This window comes from Belonocnema kinseyi, chromosome 7, assembly GCF_010883055.1.
Source record: "Belonocnema kinseyi isolate 2016_QV_RU_SX_M_011 chromosome 7, B_treatae_v1, whole genome shotgun sequence".
Lineage (NCBI taxonomy): Eukaryota > Metazoa > Arthropoda > Insecta > Hymenoptera > Cynipidae > Belonocnema > Belonocnema kinseyi.
In genome coordinates, this window is record NC_046663.1 from 16998782 (window position 1) to 17020828 (window position 22047).

At 28.9% G+C, this 22047-nt stretch overlaps 1 protein-coding gene across 1 annotated transcript in view; it reads left to right on the top strand.

The window, feature by feature from the left end:
- The window catches only part of LOC117176354 (discoidin domain-containing receptor 2), a 212220-nt gene that overhangs the window by 122321 nt on the left and 67852 nt on the right, over positions 1–22047 (top strand). The window contains exon 8 of the mRNA XM_033366596.1: positions 10253–10373. Within this exon, the coding sequence (XP_033222487.1) occupies positions 10253–10373 (121 nt within the window). The remainder of the gene's footprint in view (positions 1–10252; positions 10374–22047) is intronic.

The following is a 22047-nucleotide window of genomic DNA, read 5'->3' on the forward strand; positions in this document are numbered from 1 at the left end:
AATTAAAAGAAAAAATGTTCTTCAACTTAAATGAATTATTTTCTCATTCTTATTGAAACCAAGAAAGATAAGTTTTGAAAAAATAAGATAACATTTTATAAACAAAAAAGGCATTTTTAATCAAAAAGGTCAATTTTTTATCTAATAAGATAAAGATTTAGCCAAATAGTTGAATTTTAGACTAAAAATATGAATTTTTAACAAGATAATTTAATTGTTAATAAAGTAATTAAATTTCTAATCTGAAGATTCGAATTTTCAATCAAATAGTTGAATTTTCGACCAAAGAATATTCGAGCAAAGGATTACGTTTTAACGAAATAAATAAAATTGTACGTCATGATAATATTTTTTTAAACAGAAAATAATAGTAGACTTTTAACCAGTTTTCTACAAACAATTTAATATTCAATCCGCAGACATGAGTTTTCAACCAAATAGTTAAATTTTGAACGAACACTACTGATACATTTAAGCTTTCTCATAAATATTTCTAATTTAAACATTCAAAAATTTTAATTATTAGAAAAAAGGATTTCATGAAAAAGTTTGTTTAAAACAAATCAAGGACCTCGTCCAGGTCTGAATAAAAATATTAATGAATTATTCGAAATTATTCGAAATTCACAATAATTTTTGTAAATGCCTTCGAATTTTTCTTATTTTTCCTTATATCCTTCTTAATTTACTTAAATTTTTTAAATTGATTGGTCTAACTTTTTTTTAATTTACAGCGGAACAAAGCATAAGATATTTTTTAAGAAAAAAATCAATTAAACTTGAAAAAATGTAATTCCTATCTTCATCTGGTCTAAAAAGACGTTAAGAATTGCTGTTATTCTCTAATGATAATACAGATATTGAAAAATTTGAATATGTAGCACCTGAAAAAATAATTTGTGTATTTCTAAAAAAGGATTCTTCTTTCGATCTCTCTAGTAGCTTAAGGGAAAAGCACTTGACCAGAAATAAGAAATTCTGTAGTTCGATTTCCAGAAAATCAAAAAAAGAGTTTTTTTGAGACACAATTTAATTAAAACAAATTTAATTCATAGCTCCATCTATTCTGGAAAGAATTGAAGTATTTCTGTTACTCTTTGATTATAATAGAGATACATTACAAAATTTGAATACGTAACACTTGGCAAAATAATGTGTGTATTTCTGAGAAAGGAATTTTCCTTCGCTCTTTCTAGTAGCTTAAGGGAAAAGCAACCGACCGGCAATTTTAAATTCTGTATTTCGATTCCTAGCTAAACAAAAGAGAAGTTTTTTTTCGAGAAACAATTTAATTAAACAAAAATTAATTCATAGCTCCATCTATCCTGAAAACACTTTTAGAATTTTCGTTATTCTTTGATTATAATACAGATAACTTGCAAAATTCGAAAATGCAATACCTGGAAAAATAATGTGTGTATTTTTTGAAAAAAAATTCTTTTTTCGATATCTATGGTAGCTTAATGGAAAAGCACCTATGCGACAAGCGGACATTCTGTGGTTGGATTCCCAGCGAAGCGAATGAGAGGATTTGTTCAGAAACAATTTAATTTCAAAATTTATAATTTAAAGCTTCATCTAGTCTGAAAAGACTTGAAGAATTTCTGTTATTTTTTCATTATAATACAGATACCTTACCACCAGCAATAGGAAATTCTGTGGATCGATTCCCGGCAAAGCGAAAGAGACATTTTTTTAAAATCAATTTAATTAAAAAATTTTAATTCGTAGCTCCATCTAGTCTGAAAAGACTTCAAAAATTTCTGTTATTCTTTGACTTTAATACAGAATCCTTGGAAAATTAATTTTCAGACCTAAAACGGCCTAGATCGAAACTTTATGAGGACTTCCGAAATCGTGGAAGGTCTTGTTTCACCAGAAATTGTTGAATTAGCTGCGAGGGATGGTCAGGTGCATTGTCCTAATGAAGGATTCAGGCTCCAGTGTCCTAAATCTTTGTTCAAAAGTTTCGAACTAATATTTTTTTAAATTCCAAGGTTATTCTATATATTTTGGATTCTCAGACGAATATTTTCAGTAATTAATACTCACACTCATTCCAGACTTTAAAGGCGTTCTAGCCGTTGGGGATCTGCCAAATCTAGGGTCACTTTCCAATGAAGAAAGACCCCTCTAAATCGCTTAAAATTCTTCTCAATTTGGGTGTAGCGACATCTACTTTCTGAATCTTAACAATAGCTTTCAAACATGAATAAACCAGTTTTTACTAAAATTGGATCCACACCAGTGATCTCAACTTTGGCTTCTAGATGTACTGCGTTTGCGCAAGAATGCTTGAGAGGAACACGATGCGACATTCTGAAATGCGACGCGTACGTGGTTAGACAATAGGCTACAAATTCAAAGCACAAGACCAGAAGACCTCGTATCTAAATGTCCAAAAAAGTTATTTCTCCAAAAAATGAAGACACTCGGTCTAAAAATACTGAGATCCCCTAATTTCGACATTTTTTATCATCTGAAAAATCCCTAAAGGAAAAAGTCTTCGGCAAAGTGGCATGCAAGGGCTTGAAAGAAACCTCAGCGCACTATAAAGTAAGTGGCAAGAAAGTAAAGCAAGCAAAGTCTGGAGAGATAAGATTCGGGTTGGATTCTGATGGCTGAGTGGTTATCTTATCTAAACGAGCTGCAGAATCTCTACACGAAAAGACGCTCTAAACGGAAATTAACATTCCCTCATTCCCCTGAGGGTCGTGGAAAAATCGATGAATATTATAACCGGTGCACCCCATCTTGATTGTGAGCGTAACCTGCGATGCGCTGCAGGGACAGGCTCCTCTTATCGTGTAGGAATTGTTTGTTATGAAACTGTTAATTTCCTGATGTTCCATGACGGTCGATCTCCACTTCACCCGACGAAAGCGATAAACCGCGAAAGTGTCTCGAGATAAGGGTGCTCGGCGCCGCTCCGTCCGCTTTCATACTACCAATATAAATCCTTCTTTATGGGCGTCCAGGCATCTTGTTCAAAAAAAGCCTCTTTAACCTTTTAACTAGGGTGCTGTCCATAAAGTATTTAAACAATTTTTTCAAGGGGAAGGGGTCGTGACAGAAAGTTGGGTTGGTAACAGACGGTAGGATCTTTACAGGCTAAGATAAAGTTTAGTAAATTTCCTGACAAGTTATAACGAAGTTTGCGAATTTCGCGGAAGATGTCCTTGCAACAATATTCTTCAGTGATAACTAAATAATTTAAAAAATCATTTTCATATTTCAGAATTCACAGTCTAACTATTTTTTTATTTTCTTTTTCTTTCTTAATTAAACTAATTTATATGATACGAGTATGTTTTCCACGCTTTATGGGCGTGGTTTGGAGCAGAGAAGTAGTTCTTTCTTAGAGGCGGAGTACTTTATTGTCCGTGGGAAATCGCGCGCATGCGTGTTCGTCACTTTGACCCATGCGCACAGATCTGTGCAGTACTCGTGTCTTTTTTAACTAACCTCAAACCGGAGACGTAATATTAGCCCCCTGAATAGAGTTCGTAGCCGATTAGATTACTTTAAGAACTGTGAGAAGAATGAGAATATTACCGAGAAATAAATTTTCTGAGAATTTATCAGAATCTCAGAATTTATTTTAATTAATAGAATACTGAATTTTATCGTTAACTTTTCGATTGAAAATTCAACTCTTTGTTTTAAAGTTAGTTTTATTTTTTTATTTTAAAGTTTACCTGTTACAGTAGAAATTAAATCTTTTTTTATGTAAAAATGCAATTGTTTGGATAGAAATTAAATTAAATTAAAAATTAAGTTTTGTTATAAATTCATCCTTTTTGGTTAAAAAAATTCGTTTTTTTCGATTAATAATGCAATTTTTTTCGTAGAAAGTTATTTTTTTGTTGAAAAACTAAATTTTTTATGTCACTGAGTTAAGTCGAATCTTTTTCGGATGAGAACTCAATTTTTTCGCAATAAAAAATTCTTCTCGTTTAACATAAATTGCCAACACGACTAGAATCTTTTTCAACAGCAAATTCAACTATTTTTTTTTAATTTATGTTTTTAATTTAAAACTTCATCTTTCATAGAAAAAATTTCATTTTTTTTATGAAAATGCAACTTTTTATTTATAAATCGTTCTTGTTTACTTGATAATTCTACTAATTTGTTTAAAACATTTGGTTGAATCGCTTTGACAAGAAATCACTTTTTTGTTGAATATCTATATTTTAAGTTGAAAATGGATCTCATTGGTTAAAATAGTAATTATCTTGTTGAGAATTAATCTTTTTTAATTGAAAATAAAACTACTAAAGTCAAAGTTAAAATACTTTGCGAAATTTTTCTTTATTGAATTGTTATGTCTGGTTGAAAATTTAACTGTTTAGTGGAAAATACTTATTTTTTTTTGGTTTGGAATTTATTTTTTAACAGAAAATGTAACTCCTCCTTCTTTTTCAGATTGATATTTTTAAGTTAAATTTTTTTTTCTAGAAAATAATTTTCTATTTTGAAATTTCCTTTTTTTGCGTAAAGATGCATCAGTTTCGTAAAAAATTAATTTTTTGTCAAAAAATTCATATTTTATTTTTTTTTTGTTACCACATGGACAATAGGATTTTAAAAAAATGTAATAATATTCAGATTTTATTTTAAAAGGTTAATATTCAGTTTTGAAGATTTCAAAATATGTCAAAAAATAATCGGAAAGATTTACAAAATTTTTTCTCGGAATCATCTGCTTTTATTTGTAGATGTAAAATTGTCTCCAGATTCATAATTAATTTTGAAATGATTTCTTTATCGATAACTTCCTAATGAATATGTAAAAGTATTCTTAGAAAGATTAAAAAATAATGAGTAATTTAAAAATTACATAAATGTTGAGAAAAATGTACATTTTTCACAATTTTGTAAAAAAGACGTTTTATATGAATTTGGAAAGGTTCTTCGAAAATCCAAAAATATTCTCTGGTTTTTTAGTAAAATTTAAAGTTATTTGCTGGAAGATTTTAGGACAATTTTTTTATTATTTTTTAGAATTAAAAAAAGTTAATAGTTCAAAAAATTTAAAAAAATCAAATAAAATTATACATTGTCAACAAAATACTATTGTTGAAAACTCGTGTTATTTTTCGTAGAAAATTCCTATTTTCGGTTGAAAATTAAACGACTTATTTTTAATTCGATCTGTTTTTTATCTGTTTTGAATTCAACCATTTTTTTAAAATTACTTTTCTTATTTCGTCGACAAATGCCCAAATAATGCATTTGTTTATTAAATTTATTGAAAAAGTCATATAGTTTATAAAGTAATTATGTATGTTGCTGAGATTAACATGCATTTCTTAATTAAGAGGACTTAAATCGAAAAAAAAAAAACGAATTTTTCGTCGACAGATGTCTGAATAATGCATTTGTTTATTAAATTTGTTTTAAAAAAACTTAAATTGATCTAGTATTGATAAATGTTGCTAAAATTATTATAAAGTTCTTAATTAAAAGAATTTTATTGAAACAAACGAGTTTTTTCGTCGACAAATGCCCAAATAATGCATTTGTTTATTAAATTTATTGAAAAAGTAATATAGTTTATAAAGTAATTATGTATGTTGCTGAAATTAACATTAAGTTCTTAATTGAAAGGACTTAAATCGAAAAAAACGAATTTTTTGTCAACAGATGTTTGAATAATGCATTTGTTTATTAAATTTATTGAACAAGTCATAACATTTATGAACTTATTATGAATGTTGCTGAAATTAACATAAATTTTTTAATTAAAAGGATTGAAATCGAGAAAAAACGACTTTTTCGTCAATAGATGCCCGAATAATGCATTTTTTATGAAATTTGTTTAAAGAAAAAAATTAATCAAATATTGATTGATGTTGCTAAAATTATCATGAAGTTGCCAAATAAAAGGACTAGCATTGGGAAAAACGATTTTTTCCGTCGATAAATGCTCGAATAATGAATTTATTTAATAAATTTGTTTAAAGAAACGTTAAATAAATAAACTAATTTAAAATTTTATTGAAATTGTCGTGAAGTACCCAATTCAAAAGACTGAAATGGAAAAAAAAACTAGTTTTTTCGGTTGACAAATGCCTAAAAATGCATTTTTTTATTAAATTTGTGTGAAAAATAATAAAATTATTAACAATTTATATATATTTTTCTAATTATAATGAGGTTCCTAATTTTTAAAAAATTGACATCGAAAAAAAAAACAATTTTTCTGACGACAAATGCCTGAATAATGCACTTGTTTATGAAATTTGTTTATAAAATTAACAAGAATATTCTCAAGAGAATTTTTTAAATGAAAATATTGTTTCCATTCAAATTTCTCACAAAAAGCTTAATAAAAAAACGGTAAATTATTCAAAATTATAGAAAACACATTTTCAACAAATTTTTTGTTTATAAAATGTTGTTTTGTTAATTGTATCATTAGAGAATATATTCATATAATATAAATTTATCAAAGTTCCGTGATTGCAACAATTTTCCTATTATTGACGAGCACCGGAAACACCAAATAGAAAAAATGACAATTTTTTCCGTCATATTTATTTATTTATACAAAAGTTAAAAATCTGAATTAAAAATGAGGATCGACAACTTTATTTTAAATTTCATCAGCTTAAAAAAACATCAAAATCGGTCCACAGGTTCAGCCAGAATCGTATTTTGAACCAGAAAACGTAAGTTTTCCCCACTCCTCGCCGCGGAGTGGCGCTCCACTTCATCCAAGGAAAGCGATAAACCGCTAGTGTCGCAAGATAAGGGTGCTCATAGCCGTGGCGCTTCCACACTACCAATAAAGCCTGCTTTACGGGCCTGGCTCTTGTATTTTATGCTGCATTAGATGAAAGTAGAGGGCGTAACGAATCCCGTAATAGAGAACGCGATGCGAGCTGTTGAAGAGCTCATGTTGGATATCACATTCATAGCTGGCTGAGGCTCGTTACGAATGAAAAGGGACGTTCGCGATGCATCAAGGTTCATCCCTGTTCATAAAACACATTATTTTCAAGTAGCGTGTCCTGAAATGGGTAGCTTGATGAGCCAATTCGTCATACAGCAAAATCCGAGCCAACGTGAACTCTCAAGAGTAGCATTCAGAAATGCCTCTTCAATTGGGTTTAACGCTTCCGCTGATTGAAAAACACATTTACCTTCCTGTCTTTTGGAAATTTAGTATCAATTAGGGCTTTCGGATTCTTTTCATCAACTACTACAGTAAATGTAAGACTTTTTTTACGATTCTCGATTTTTTAGTAATACCCTGAACTCTCGGTTTTAGTCCAGTGGCGCAATATACGCGAGTAACCGCACACTGCGCCTTTATGCTACGCTACTGGTATTTTACATGCATGTGGCAACCGTTCCTCACCCCATAAGCTGAGAAACTGCATGAGCCAGTCGCTATAGGAAGGCCGATACCGAGGGGACAGAAACCGAGAGTTTGTTGTATTGAAAACATGACCTAGCTTCAATGAATTTAATATCATCATTACAGGTTTTAAAAAAGATATCGGGTTTTTAATTGATCCTTCTCTGAAAGGTGATTCATTATGTTCGCTGGTTAAGCAATCATTGTCATCCAAAGCTCCTGCTTTAAACGATTTAGATTCCTATCGACAAACCTTAAAGTGTTCAGTTTCGAAAAATTTTATGGATATTCTCACGGACTGCCCTTCAGGGTTTTCTTTCTCCGATAGAGTAGCCAAACAGTCTAGTGATACATATCAATTATTTTTGGAAAAATCTAAGTTTTCTTGAAATGTGATTAGATAGAACTAAAATATGATGGAGATCAATAATGGATAATTAAAAAAATGCAATCGAGACGAGACGATCATCTCGTTTGCGTGGTTGTTCATGTGGATGTGATAAGTAATGTTTTTGAGGATTTAGGTTAATCGGACGAGATTTTGTAAAAAAAATAATAAATGCTTCTTATGTATCACTAATGAAGTCGAGCCTCTCATTAGGGCGCCTCTCAATAGGACGCCTTCTCCTTAACTGTGCTCGAGCGGTACCCCCACCTTGTAGCCTACATTTTTACGTATAATTTCTCATTTTCAGTAATTTTTGCATATGAAACAATTTTACACCAACAATTATGACACTAATTTTATTAGAAAATACTATGATTTTTTTAATTTTTTGGAATAAATAATAGTTTCCATAAGTTGAATTTATTTAAACAATTAAAATTTGTTTTAGAAATCATGGAAGGTATACAAATTGTCCACTAGTAATTATTTTTAATAAAAAAATCGACCATTTGATTAAAAATTTAATTATTTTGGTGAAAATGTATCCTTTTTTTCCTAAACTTTTTTTTGTAAAAAAGTTAGCTATTTGATTGAAAGTTAAACGAGTTTACTGAAATTTCTTTCTTTTTTTGGTTGAAGATTCATTTCTTTGGTTGAAGATTAAAATATTAGTTTAAAGTTAAACTACTTAAAAAACATTTTTTTTGGAAAAGTTTCATCAAAATTTAACTTTCTGGTTATGAATCAAAATATTTTAAGAAAAATTTATCTACTTTGAAGAAAATCAACATTTTTTTATGAAAAATCAGATTTTAGATTTTAAAATACAACTATTTGGTACATACTGTGCGTATTTGACTTCAAAATTTTACAATTTTGTTAAAATTTATTGCTTTTTGTTTGAAAATTAATCTTTCATAGTTCAAAATTCTAATTTTGTAAAAATTTGAATTACTTTGTTGCAAAGTTTATATTTTTATTTATTACTTTGGTTGAAAATTAAAATTTTTAGTGGTAAAGTTCTTACCTGATTAAATGACTTTCTTTATTTAAGAATGTAACATTCAATTTTTAGTTGAAAATTTCTTCCTTAAAATTTGTAAATATTAACTTTAAGTGAAAAAGGGGAATTTTTTAAAATTATTTTTTGCCTGGAAATTTAATGATTCCATTTTTGATTTGAAATTATTTCTTTGCAAGTTGAAAAATCAACTACTTATTGGAAATTCATATATTGCGCCAATAATTTAACTATTCTATTATAAATTCGTTCCTTTTTGGATCGAACTATTATCACCTTTCACATGAAGGTCAGTTTTTTTGTTTAAAATTTCCTGTGTTTTAGTTAAAACTAAACTCCTTTTTAAATATTCAACTGCCTTTAAACAAAATTGTCTTCTCGACTCAAAAAATCAGTAATTTGGTTAAAAACTGAACTGTTTTTTGGAAACATACGATTTAAGGAAACATTGATTTTGTTGTTGTTAAAAATCGGTCTTTTTTGGTTAAATAATCATTTATTTGAGAAAAAATCTTAATGGTTGAAACTTCAACTGCTTTTCAGAAAATTCATTATATTTTTACTTGAAATCTTACTGAATTATAGCGTTTCATATTGCATTTACAATTGTATATAAATTACGCTTATTTCATAAACAATGAAACTCTTCTATAGCGCCAATTTCTGGGCTGTCGGTGGGAGGGAACTCACTCAGTAGAGCCCGCTCCGCTTTTTTTTATTTACGCCTAAGTAGTCACCTAAGTGAAACCACAGACCCCGCGTAGCTCCTATTTCACCTATCTGTAGCGGGGTGTCAGTTCTCAGAAGGGCTATAGAAGGGAGGACTATTGAAGGGTTTCACTGTAATTAATTTATCAAATATCCTAATACTTTTGTGTAAAATAACACTACTTCTTTAGTTTTTAAATAATTTGGGCTACACTGATTTTCAAGGGAAGAAGGGTAAAAGAAACAAATATTGGGTCACAGTAACATCCATCGATCCTCATAAGCTTTCTCAAAGATTAAAATTTTTTTAAAATTGTATTGATTTTCCAAACTTTGAATATATCATAACACTCAATTTTTGTTACAAAGTGCTATTGTTTTCAATCCCATTTGTATGCAAATAAAGTTTTATGACACAAGCAAACCTTTCTTATTGTTTGCTATCCGCGGCTTGCATTGCTCCCATTTATAAATGGACCAATGTTATAAACCGGTCTACTTTTCAGTGTTGATACAAACAAAATTATTATGAGTCGAGGGTCACAAATATTAAGCTCTGTTGGTTCGAAAAAAAAATATGAAACTTGTAACAAACGCAAAATTGTTTACCCTGTTTACCTTATCAGAAGCTGTTAATATCAACCGGGTTGCTCTCCGTATTCATTGACTATGATTGCGCGGTCAACCTGTGTTCTATTTTACCCCAGACTAGGCTGCGCACATAAATGTCACAAACATTAACGATAACGTGCTCCATATTTGGCAGGTTTCAGTGGAGGAGAGTGAGGACAAGGGACCAATTTGCCCCCCGCTTCCGCCACAGTACCGGCCCAGCATCACTACGACAACCACTCCGCAGCTACACAAAACTACCTCCAACTATACAGGTACGTACTAATGTGTATAACGTAAACACCGGCTTATTTGAACCAGTAAAGTCCCTTGACCTGGACAACAATGGTGTGCAACTCATTGTGACATTAGGTAACCCAGGAACCGGATGCTTCCTCGCAAGCGAAGAGCCTCTTTAGCACTCATCTTCCGCAACCACTATGCTACTAACTAACTTGTACGGGACAACGATGTGACCTTGTTTTCAGCCTTTGTTGTTCAAAGAACTCTCCTGGTGCCATTACAATATTACGCGGCTAGTGTCAAAAGTGTATTCTCAGGACCATGTAACGTCCAAATCCGTGATTCAGGAATATTCATGCTATAGTATAGAGGGTAATGTCTAAGTCCGGAAAGTGGAAAGTTCTGAGTGAGAGCTGCAAAGCTCATACTAGGAAAGGTGGAATTCGATGCAAATAAACCTGCTTGAACAATTCGGATTATTTTCACGTTTGGTAAAATTTGTTTGGATGCTAGAGGGTAACGATCGCCCCATTTTATTCCAAATCCGAAAAACGAAATTTCATAATTAATAGTTTTAGATGTTAATTTTGTTAGTTTACTTGATCTAAATCAACATTTTCAAAATATTGATTAATCTTAAGATTGTGAAAAAATTCTCTCTAGCTCCGCTGGGATTTGAGTAACCTCACAACAACCTCCTTACAAGCTAAATGTCAACATCATTCCTTATACTTTTAAATTTGTCTTTTTAACAATAAATTCATATCTTATTTTAGTTGTAGATTTTTTGACAAGGGAAATTAATTAATAGTTTAATCATTATCGTTATTAATTAATTTCCCTGGTCAAGAAACCTACATCAGTAATAAAATATGAATTCATGTTTAGAAAGAATGATCTTACAAGTACAGTGAAACTCTTCTATAGCGCCGATTTTCGGGCTGACGGTGGGAGGAAGCTAACTCATTTTAGCCCGCTCCGCTTTTGTTTCTCTACGCCACAGTGCTCGCCTAATTGACAACCGCGGACCCCGCCCAGCTCCTGTTATACCTATCTCTTTGGCGCGGCATGAATTCTTGGAATGGCTATAGAAGGGAGGGCTATTGAAGATTTTCACGGTGTAAGAAATGATGTTGACATTCAGCTTGTAAGGAGGTTCTGAAAAAAATATTCTCGTCTCTCTGTAGCTCAGTTGCAAGAGCATCAGACCGGCAATCTGAAAGACCTGGGCTCATATCCCAGCGGAGCTTAGAGAGAGTTTTTTTCAAAATTATATTATTAATCAATACTTTAATGACATTGATTTAGATCAAATCAACAAAAAAAAATGCATGGAGAAAATCACTTTTTTTACTTTTGAGGGTTTTAAGAAATACAATGGGAAAGTATGGGGACCTGTAGAGAATTATCCAAAGAAGAATTTTGTGTACCAGAGATGTGCCAGTGAAATATTTATTATTATTTTTTAATTAGTTTTGAATTATTTATATAAATGGAATTTGTTTAAATAATTTTTTCGAAAATTTGTTTTTCCTTCCAAAAATTTTTACTCTCAGTCTGATCGAATATTTATTAATATTGTTTTTCTAATTTTATATTGTTTAAACAAATGGAATTGGTTTGAACAATTTTTTTCGAAAATTCGTTCTCCTAGAAATTATTATTACTTTTTATTAAATTAATTAATTATTAGTTATTAATTATTGATAAATATTCCACTAGGCCCAAAGTAATAATTTTTATCTTAAAAATTCAAAATGAAATTATATATACAAATTTTATTTGTTTAAATAATTAAAAATTAATAAACTAATGTTAATGGAAATTTCATTAGACAAATAGTAATAATTTTTCCGAAAAAAAACGAATTTCGAAAAAAAAAATTCAAACAAATATCACTTGTTTAAGCAATTAAAAATTGATGAACCAATGTTTTTTAATATTCCACTAGAGTAATAGCGATAATTTTAAGCGAAAAAAATTAAAATTGAAAAAAAATATTTTAACGAATTCTAATTGTTTAAATAATCGGAAATTTATTAAATAGTGATAATAAATATTCCACTAGACCAATGTTAATAATTTTAGGTAAAGAAAAAGTATATAACGAGCGTATCCATGGAGCTAAAGGAATTTGAGGAACTTGTTGAGTTAGTGGGATTGACGGAATTCATAGAATTCATTGAATTAACGTAGGAAAAAAACTCCCGAGATGCGAAGAATTCACGCAAATTCCTAAATTCACGGATTTTGCGGACATCGTGGAACTTAATGAATGTAGGGAATTCAAGGAATTCACGGAAATTAAGAATTTCGCGTCTGAATTCATGGAATTCGCGGTATTCAAGCATTCAAGAAAGTTATCCAATTCAAGCAAGTCATAGAATTCATGGAATTCACAGAATATAAGGAAATCACCAGATTCATGTAGTTCACCATATTCATGGAATTCATGGAGTTCACGCAATTCAAACATTTTTTGTAATTCAAGTAATTTACCACTGATCGAATTCGCGAAATTCTTAGATTTCAATGAATGTATGGAATGCGTGAAAAAAATAGAATTCATAAATTCACGCAAGTCAAGAAATTCACGAAATTGCACGATAAGAAATGCACGAAAGAAACAAAATTCACACAATTTATGGAATTCACAAAATTAATAGAATTCGCTGAATTCGTGGAATTAGTCGAATTCACAAGATTTATAGATTTCAGCGTATTCGCGGAATTCACGAATTTCACGGAATTTACGGAATTTTCGAAATTTAAGTAATTCACCATATTGATTAAATTCGCGAAATTCATATAAATTAATAAATTTATGAAATGCGTGGAAATAATAGAATTCATGATATTCATGGAATTCACGGAATGCAAGAAATTCAACGAATTTACAGAAATCCTTGAATTCACAGATTTCGCGGAATTCACGGAACTTAATGAATGTAGGAAGTTGAAGGAATTCACATAAATAAAAAAATTAATGGAATTCGCGGAATTCGCAAAATTCAGGAATTCAAGAAAGTCATAATATCCAAAGAATTCATGTAATTCACGGAATATAAGGAATTCACGGAATGCATGGAATTAACACAATTCATGGATCGCGCAAAATATAAGAAATGCACGGAAGACAAGAAATTCATAAAATTTACAGAATTTAAGAAATTTTCTGACGTCGTAGAATTCTCAGAATTCATAGAATTCACCAAATTCATAGAATTCAACATATTCACGGAATTCACCGAATGGAAAGAATTTTCGTAATTTAAGTGATTCAGCAAATTTATGTAATTCGCGAAATTCACGGAACTCAAGGAATGTAGGAAATTCAAGGAATATACGGAATTAAAGAAATTCATAGAAATTATGCAATTGATTTCACGGAATGCACAGAATTCACGGAATTTAGGAATTCAAGAAAGTCGTGGAATCGAAAGAATTCATGGAATTAACTGAAGACAAAGAATTCACACATTTAATTGAATTCTTGAAATTCAAATAATTTATGGAATTCACCAAATTCATGGAGTTTGCAAGAATAAAGGAATTCACGGCATTTATAAATTTTCGTAATTCAAGTAATTCACTAAATTGATTGAATTCGCAAAATTCATAGAATCCAAGGAATTTATAGAATTTATGGAATCAATATAATTCACGAAATTTATAAAATTCACGGAAATCAAGAAATTCACAGAATTCAATGAATTCACGCAATTCGTTTAAATCGCGGAATTTACGGAACTTTAGGAATGTAGTAAATTCAAGGAATACACGCAATTTCAGAAATTCTAGTAATTCACATAATTCATTGAATTCACAGAATTTAAGAATTCAAGAAAGACGTTAATGCAAAGAATTTATGCTTTTCACAGAATTCAAGAAATTGACTGAAAACATGGATTTCACGCAATGCATTGAATTCATGGAATTCACAAGATTGATGGAATTCACTTACCCGCGCAGAAAAATATTTTTTCATTGAAGATTACATGCGCAAGAATAATCAAGTTTATTTTAAACTAAAGAAGATTATTAAACTAACTTCCGTATAAAGTTGATCATGATTAACCTGGTTCAAATTTCACGATAGCGGAAACAGTAGAAAATAAACTTAGGTTATTAAACTGAATTAATCTAATTTTATAAAGTTAAAGGTGACAGAAATTCAATAAAATATTCCATACATAAGCCCAAAATATATATTTCCTAATTTTTGTTTTAAGAATTCCTTAAGGAATTTTGAGAGAATTATACAGAAAATTAATCTATACACAGCATTGGTTTTCCAAAGTGATCATTCATGCAAAAAAATATATTCTAGAAAAATTATTTTTCATTAATTTATAAACATTTGAAATACCAACATAAATCACATTTTTTTTGTAGTTGGTTATGAATTCTTAAACTTCGTTCTTAGGCCACTAATATTGAAGTATTTCATATATCTGAAGGGATTTAAAAATATTTTAAGCCATTTTGAAGAGCTTTAGAAAATCTGAAAAGATTTCAAAAACTTCAAAAGGATTGAAATTTATAGATTATTTTTACAAAATACGAGAAAGAGTTTCAAGAAGTAAAATTTGTTGAATTATTTAAAATTTTTTCAGAAAATTTCAAGAATTATGTAATTTTAAAAGATTTGAAATACTTTTAAGTATTTTTAAAGATTCAAAGAATTTTGAATAGCTTTAAAAAGTTTTAATTGATTTTAAAGGGTTGTACATAAATTAGCAAAATGCTGAAAGATTTAAAGAATTTTCAAAGAATTTAAAATAATGTAAGGTAAATTAAAGAATTTCGAATAATTTAAAATTTATTTTCTTAATATCATGGGATATAAAAGGATTTAAAGTATTTTCAGATATTTTAAAAGATTCCAAGACATTTTCGAGAGCTTTAAGAAACTTTAAAGAGATTTAAAGAAATCTCGAAAGATTAAAAATATTTGCGGTATTTTTACGAAACTTTGAGAAAAAATTCCAATAAATTTAAAAATTGTTAAATGATTTTAAATGTTTTTAAGAATTTAAAGTATTTTAGGGTATCTTGAAATATTCCAAATAATTTTTAATTTATTCCAGTAATTTAGTGGAATTTGAAAAACTTTTGAAGGATTTAGATTATTTTAAAAAACTGAAGCAAAATTTTCTAAAACTTTTAAATATTTCAAGAAATACGCGAATTCCATGAATCCCGTGAATTCCGTGAATTCCTGCAATACCAATAATCCTGCGAATTTCGTGAAATTCATGAATTCAGTCAATTCCTTGAATTCCAGGAATTCCTTGAAACACGCGAATGTAATTACTTATTCGAATTTCATCAATTTCCTGAATTCTATAAATTCTGCAAATTCTATCAATTCCGTGAATTCTTAAAATTAAGTAAGTTTTGTGATTTCATATAATTCCTTGAATTGTATGAATTCCTTGAATTCCATCAATTCTGCGAATTAGAGGAATTTCAAGAACTTCATTAATTCCGTGAAGTCTTAAAATAAAGTGAATTTTGCGATTTTATATAATTCCTTGAATTTTATGAATTCCTTGAATTCCATCAATTCCGTAACTTCCTCAAATTCCATAAATGCAATATACAAAAATGTCAGAGCTGAAAAAATTGGTGTGTATTTTTGTTAAAAAAAATGTTTTCAAGAGTTTTGAAACATTTCAGAGGATTTAAAAGATTTTTGTGTATCTTTCTTACTATAAAAAATGTAAAGAGCTTTGCAAACTTCCGAAGGTTTTCAAGAGGTTTAAAAGAAATTTAAATATTGTATGGTATTTTAAAAAATTTCGAAGATTTTTAATTGGTTTAAGCTTAAGATTAAGTTCCTACATATTTTCAGAAGATTTAAAGTGATTTAATAGTTTGAAACAAAATTCAAAAGATTTTAGAATTAATTTATATGTATTATTTCAAAATATTCCAAACAAAAAATGTTGAGAGTTATAAAGGGAATCAAAGGATTTCTAAAGATTTTTTTGTCGTTTTTGAATACCAAAATTAATATGTTGTAATGAAGGATTCAACTATTTTGTTACAAGTTTATCAATTTAAAATGAATTAAATAAACTAATAAATTTTTTTTAGGAATTTTCTATTTTTGGTTGTAAAATCAACCACTTGGATTTCACCAAAATAATTAATATATGTTTGGGAAAATTTAACTATTTGGTTTAAAATTAAATTTCTTTAATGAAAATATTTTGTTGAAAATTCCCCTATTTTTTAAGAATGTACTCTCTTTCTTGGTTAAAAATTAACTTATTTTGACTGACTTAAACAAAAATAGTTATGCGAAATTTTTATTTGGTATTAAAAATTGTTTCCCAATCAAATCGAAAAATGTGATGCTCGCTCAACCCCCGATTGATGAGTGATAATAAAAAATTAATAAAAAATTTTTTCATCAATCCGTAAAATGCTTACCCATTTATTTTCACTGTAGAATAGAACTAGAAAGAACCTTCAGCCTTTTTAAAAATTTTAGATTATTTGAAATTCGAATTGATGATATACTAGTTAACAATTGAAAAAAAATTTTGCAATGGTTGGATCATAACACACAAATGATTAAATTGATTGTTTTTATTTTTTAAAAAGCCCTTGAATTTATTTATTAGCTTGAACTTTGAAGACTTTGACTTAGTTTTATTTACGTTGAGGATCTTACGTGTCCTAATATTACATCAGAACTTGTTAGATGCTTCATCCTACTTGGCTCTTCTCTCGTGATGTGGTATCATCATGGATGGTTTCGTGCTAGGGAAACTTTAAGGAGTAAGTTTACCTTCGGATAGCCATGGTTGAAATTGTAATCCAACCAAAGTCCGTGATACAGGAAACTCAAGAATTAATTTTCACAATTTCGAAAATTCAAATTAGATCAAAATCTAAATCAAAAATTCTATTTAACGACCAATAATCAAATTGATGCAAACCCCTGTTCAAAAACAAGAATTCAACGACCAAATTTAGACCACAAAGAACAAACAATAAAAGCTCATACTGCAATCTGAAAAAAGAGGAAAAAAATGATTTGCAGAAAAAAATAAAAAAAAGAGAAAAAAATGATAATTGAATGAAGATCAGTAGGCTAATCTGTTGTCAAAATAATCTGAATATCTGTCACAATTACATCAGAAATAGAAAAAGTAAAAGAAAAACAAGACTCATGAAACAACACCGTTAAATGTAATTAATCATATAAGCATAAATTTTGTTTATCTTATCCAAATCGGTTTTTAAATTATTACACAAAACAGAGCACAAAAGTCTTTTGTAATCCTCTATTCTAGTATGAAGAAGTCTGTCAGTACGTCCCACGTAAGTCATCCTACAGATATTGCAAGTGATCTTGTAGACAACGACACCTTTTTCAAACTTATCTAAAGGATGTTTGCGGAAATTAATCAGTGAATCCATTTTAAATGGTATACGGAAATTAGTATAAATTTAAATGTTGTTAAGAAAGTACAAGAGTTCTAAAAATTTGACCAAATAATGGAAGAGCAAAAGTATTAAATGATCTATATTCCTCTTACTCTTTCTGATTATCTGTGAGCAAAATATTACACTGTTTTTGATTTTTTGAACTCTGATTGCAATATTTTTCTGAATTATCTTCTCTGGATAATCATTCCAAAAAAGGATATTCCTAACTATATACAAATTTCTTGTGTAAAATGAAAAATGGGACAAACCTAGAGCTCTGTCAACTAAGTTTTTGATTTCTGTAATCTTGTTCTTAAAAGGATGAGCAGAGAAGAAATTTAAAATTCTACCTGAGTATGTATTTCTTGTATACCAATTGATTTTAAATTGGTTTAGATTTTAGATTGGTTTTAGATGTAAACTTTTAAATTATCAATGACCATCTGCAACTTTGCTAGAGGAACTCATAATTAGGTTTCGTCGACAAACCGAAAATAAAAAGGCAAAACAAAATCTAATTTTCCGATAGCAAAAACCTCCAAATCTTCCATAACTATTTCTGCTAAAATCGGAAAAATGACTGAACCTATGGGAATACCAGATCTGTTTGTATACAAATATTCATTATATTAAAAATAAGTTGAATTGATAATAAAAACTATCCCTTCAATAAAATATGTTCCTATAACAAAGTTGCAGATGGTCATTGATACTTTTAACAGTTTTCATCTTAAACTTTATTTTTATTAAGAAATAGAACAAGATAACAGAATCAGTTTTTTGGTCATAAAAGTGACTAAGGATTGGGATGGTAATGTTATTACAAATTGGTATAGAAAAAGTACATATCTAAGTAGAATTTTTAATTTTTTTTTTGCTGATCCTTTTCAAAACAAATTGCAGTAATCAAAAACTTAGTTGAGAGAGCTCTAGGTTTGTCCCATTTTTCATTTCACAAAAAAAAATTACAATATTATAAGGAATATCCTTTTTCTGAATCATCCACAAAAGTTAATTGGGAAACATACTGCAGTGAGACTTCAACAAATCAAAAGCAAAGAAAGTAATTATTTTCTCACAGATAAGGACAAAGAGTTAGAGGAATATAGTCCATTTAATGTCCCCCCCCCCATTTTTTGGTCAAATTTCTAAAACTATTGAGCTTTTGTTAACGACATTTTAAATTCATAATATTTTCTGTACGCCATTTAAAATTGATTGAGTGATATATTTTTGCAAAAATCCTTTAAATAATTTTGAAAAAGGTGGTGTTGTGTACAAGATCACTCACAGGATTTACTAGGATAGAGGAACACAAACGTGATATTTTGTTGATGTGGACCAAGAGTTTGACTTGGATTTAAATATTAATATTAATAACTTTTTTCTTTTACTTTCTAAATTTCTGATTTAATTGTGTGAGATATTAATACAGTGCAATTTTATTATTTTTATTTTGAATGTTCTTTTATTGTAATTTAACAGCAATAAAAAGAAAGGAGACGAAAAAAACGAAGGAGGTGCATGTGGCTGGTTGGCTTCTCAATTTTCTGCCCTTTTTTTTTTTATTTTTGTTCAAAACTGTTTTTTTCCACTTTTTTTAGATTACAGTAGGGGTTTTTTTTTATTCGTTGGGGTCCAAATTTAATTACTAGAATTCTTTTTTTTACCAGGAGGTTGCATCAATTAATTGTCATAGTCACTCTAATATTCACACTTCCGTTTATTGATTTTATTATCAATTCATTATCGAATCCATTTCAAATCGACTTTTCTCCGTGAATTTAATAAATTCCGTAAATTTCTTGAATTCCGTAAATTCCGAGAATTCTATAAATTCCGTGAATTCCGAGAATTCCATTAATTCCGTGAATTCTATAAATTCCGCGAATTCCAATAATTCCGTGAATTCCATGAATTCCGCAAGGTCCTTTAATTCAGTGAATTCCTCGAATTCGATTAATGCAATGTCCAAAAATTGTAAAGGATTTAAAACATTTTCGGGTATTTTTGTTACTTAAAAAAAAGTTCCAAGAGCTTTAGAAAATTCTAAAGGGGTTTAAAAGACTTTCAATAAATCTATTTATTATAATTTTTCTTAAAAGATTTCAAAGAAATTCTAACATTTTTTCAAGACCTCTGGAACAATTAAAGGAATTTCTAATAATTTTAAAAGATTAAAAAACTTTTAGGGTATTTTAAAATATTTCTAGAAGAAGTTTCTTTGAATGGCTAAGAATTTCGAAGGATTTAAAAGAGTTTAAGATATTTTTATTGCTATAAAAAAAAATTTCAGAAAATTTAAAATATTCTAAAGAATTGTAAGGAAAATAAAAATTTTTTTTTTATAAAATATGATTCTTTTTTATATGGTTGTTTTGCAAGAAAAATGCGAGAATTCGATTTCGTGAAGAAAGGTTCTCCTGGCCACAAAAGTTATTTAGTCCGAATAAAACGCACAGGGTAATTTCCCCATGATAGTGCGAATTTAGCAAAAAATTGACAAAAAATATAAGTGTGGATTCGTAGAGAAAGTCGACTTTTATCTGTAAATTTCATAAATTCGGTAAATTCCTCGAATAGCATCAATTTCGTAAATTCCATAAATTGCGCGTTCGCCTTATTCAGTGAATGCAATGTCCAAAAATTTCAAAAGATTTAAAACATTTTTGGGTATTTTGTTAATTAAAAAAGAAAGATTCAAGAGTTTTGAAAAAATTGAAGGAATGTCAAAAAATTTTAAAAGATTTGATATATTTTAGGGTATTTTTAAATATTTTTAGAGAAAGTTTCTTTAAATGTCTAAAAATTTCAAATGCTTTAAAGCATTTCTAGATATTTTTATTACATAAAAAAATTCTAGGAACTTTTAAAAATTCTAAAGGATTTCAAAAGAATTTAAAGAATTTTTTTCATAAAATCTAGTTTGTTTGTCTATTGTTGTTTTCAAGAGAAATGCGAGAATTCAATTTTCTGAAATAAATATTCCTGGCCACAAAAGTTATTTAGCTCGCATAAAACTTACAAGGTCATTCCCCCATGATACGAGGGTAGTTCAATAAGTCCTTAGAATGACCAACAGATGGCGCGCGAATCGCTCCAAATCATCTGTTTTCAGTCAGCACCAGTGATCCCAGATCTGAAACGGTACGTGGTCCAATACTATGACACGTCTATGTCCGTGTGAATATGGTAGGAGACGATATAAATGCCTGGGTTGCGCGCGCAACACATTTCTCCTCGTCTGAATTTGAAAACTCGAAGGTGCACGATTGCCGGTCGGAACACTTCGGCGGTTCTATTTATATCTCTATCTGCTTTGATATAAAATGAAGAGATTGGGATTTTAATATTTTCAGATTTCGATGCTGGGCTGGCGATTCTCATGATCTGAATACTTCGCGCGCCTCTTTAATGCGTGTACTTTGAGGTTACGTTACTTCACGTATAAAATATAAATTATATAAATATTAATACTATTATACATATATAATTGATTATATTATTATAATGATGTTATATTATAATAGTCTTATTTAAATCTTGATCCGCATTTGAAATAAATTAAAGAAATTGGTGATTTTGCAATTCATCTCGTTTGGATAGAAGCTCAATTATTTGATTGAAAAATTAATTATTTTGTTAAAAATTTAACTATTTTGTAAAAAATGTCCTCTTTTCTATCAAAAATTCAACTACTTTGTTAAAAATTTTATTTCTTTCATTTGAAGGTTCATTTCTTTCGTTGAAAATACATTTTTGAAACTGACAATTAATCTATACCATTGCTGGTTAAAAATCATGTATTTTATTAACAATTCCTCTTTCTTTGTAGAAATTAAATTGCTTTATTGAAAATTTATACTTTTTTTATTAAAAATTACATTTTTCGGTTGAATTATCCACTGTAAATATTTTTTGGTTGCAAAGTTGTTTTGTTGTCAATGCAACTATATTGTTAAAAATTAAATTCATAATTTTTGGGTGGAAAATTCGATTATTCACTTAAAGTTGAACTACTTATTAAAAAAATGAATTTTTTCTTATTAAGGATTCATAATTATAGTAGAAAATTCAACTATTTGCCTTTAAATTAGGTTAAAAATTCAGGTTTGTTGTAGACAATACTCTTTTTGACTTTAAAATTAAAAAGTTTAGTAAAATTAAATTGACCTTTTTTAGTAGAAATTTAATCTTTTTGGTTGAAAATGTATCATTTTTGGTCAAAAATTCAATTGTTTGGTTAAAATATGAACTGTA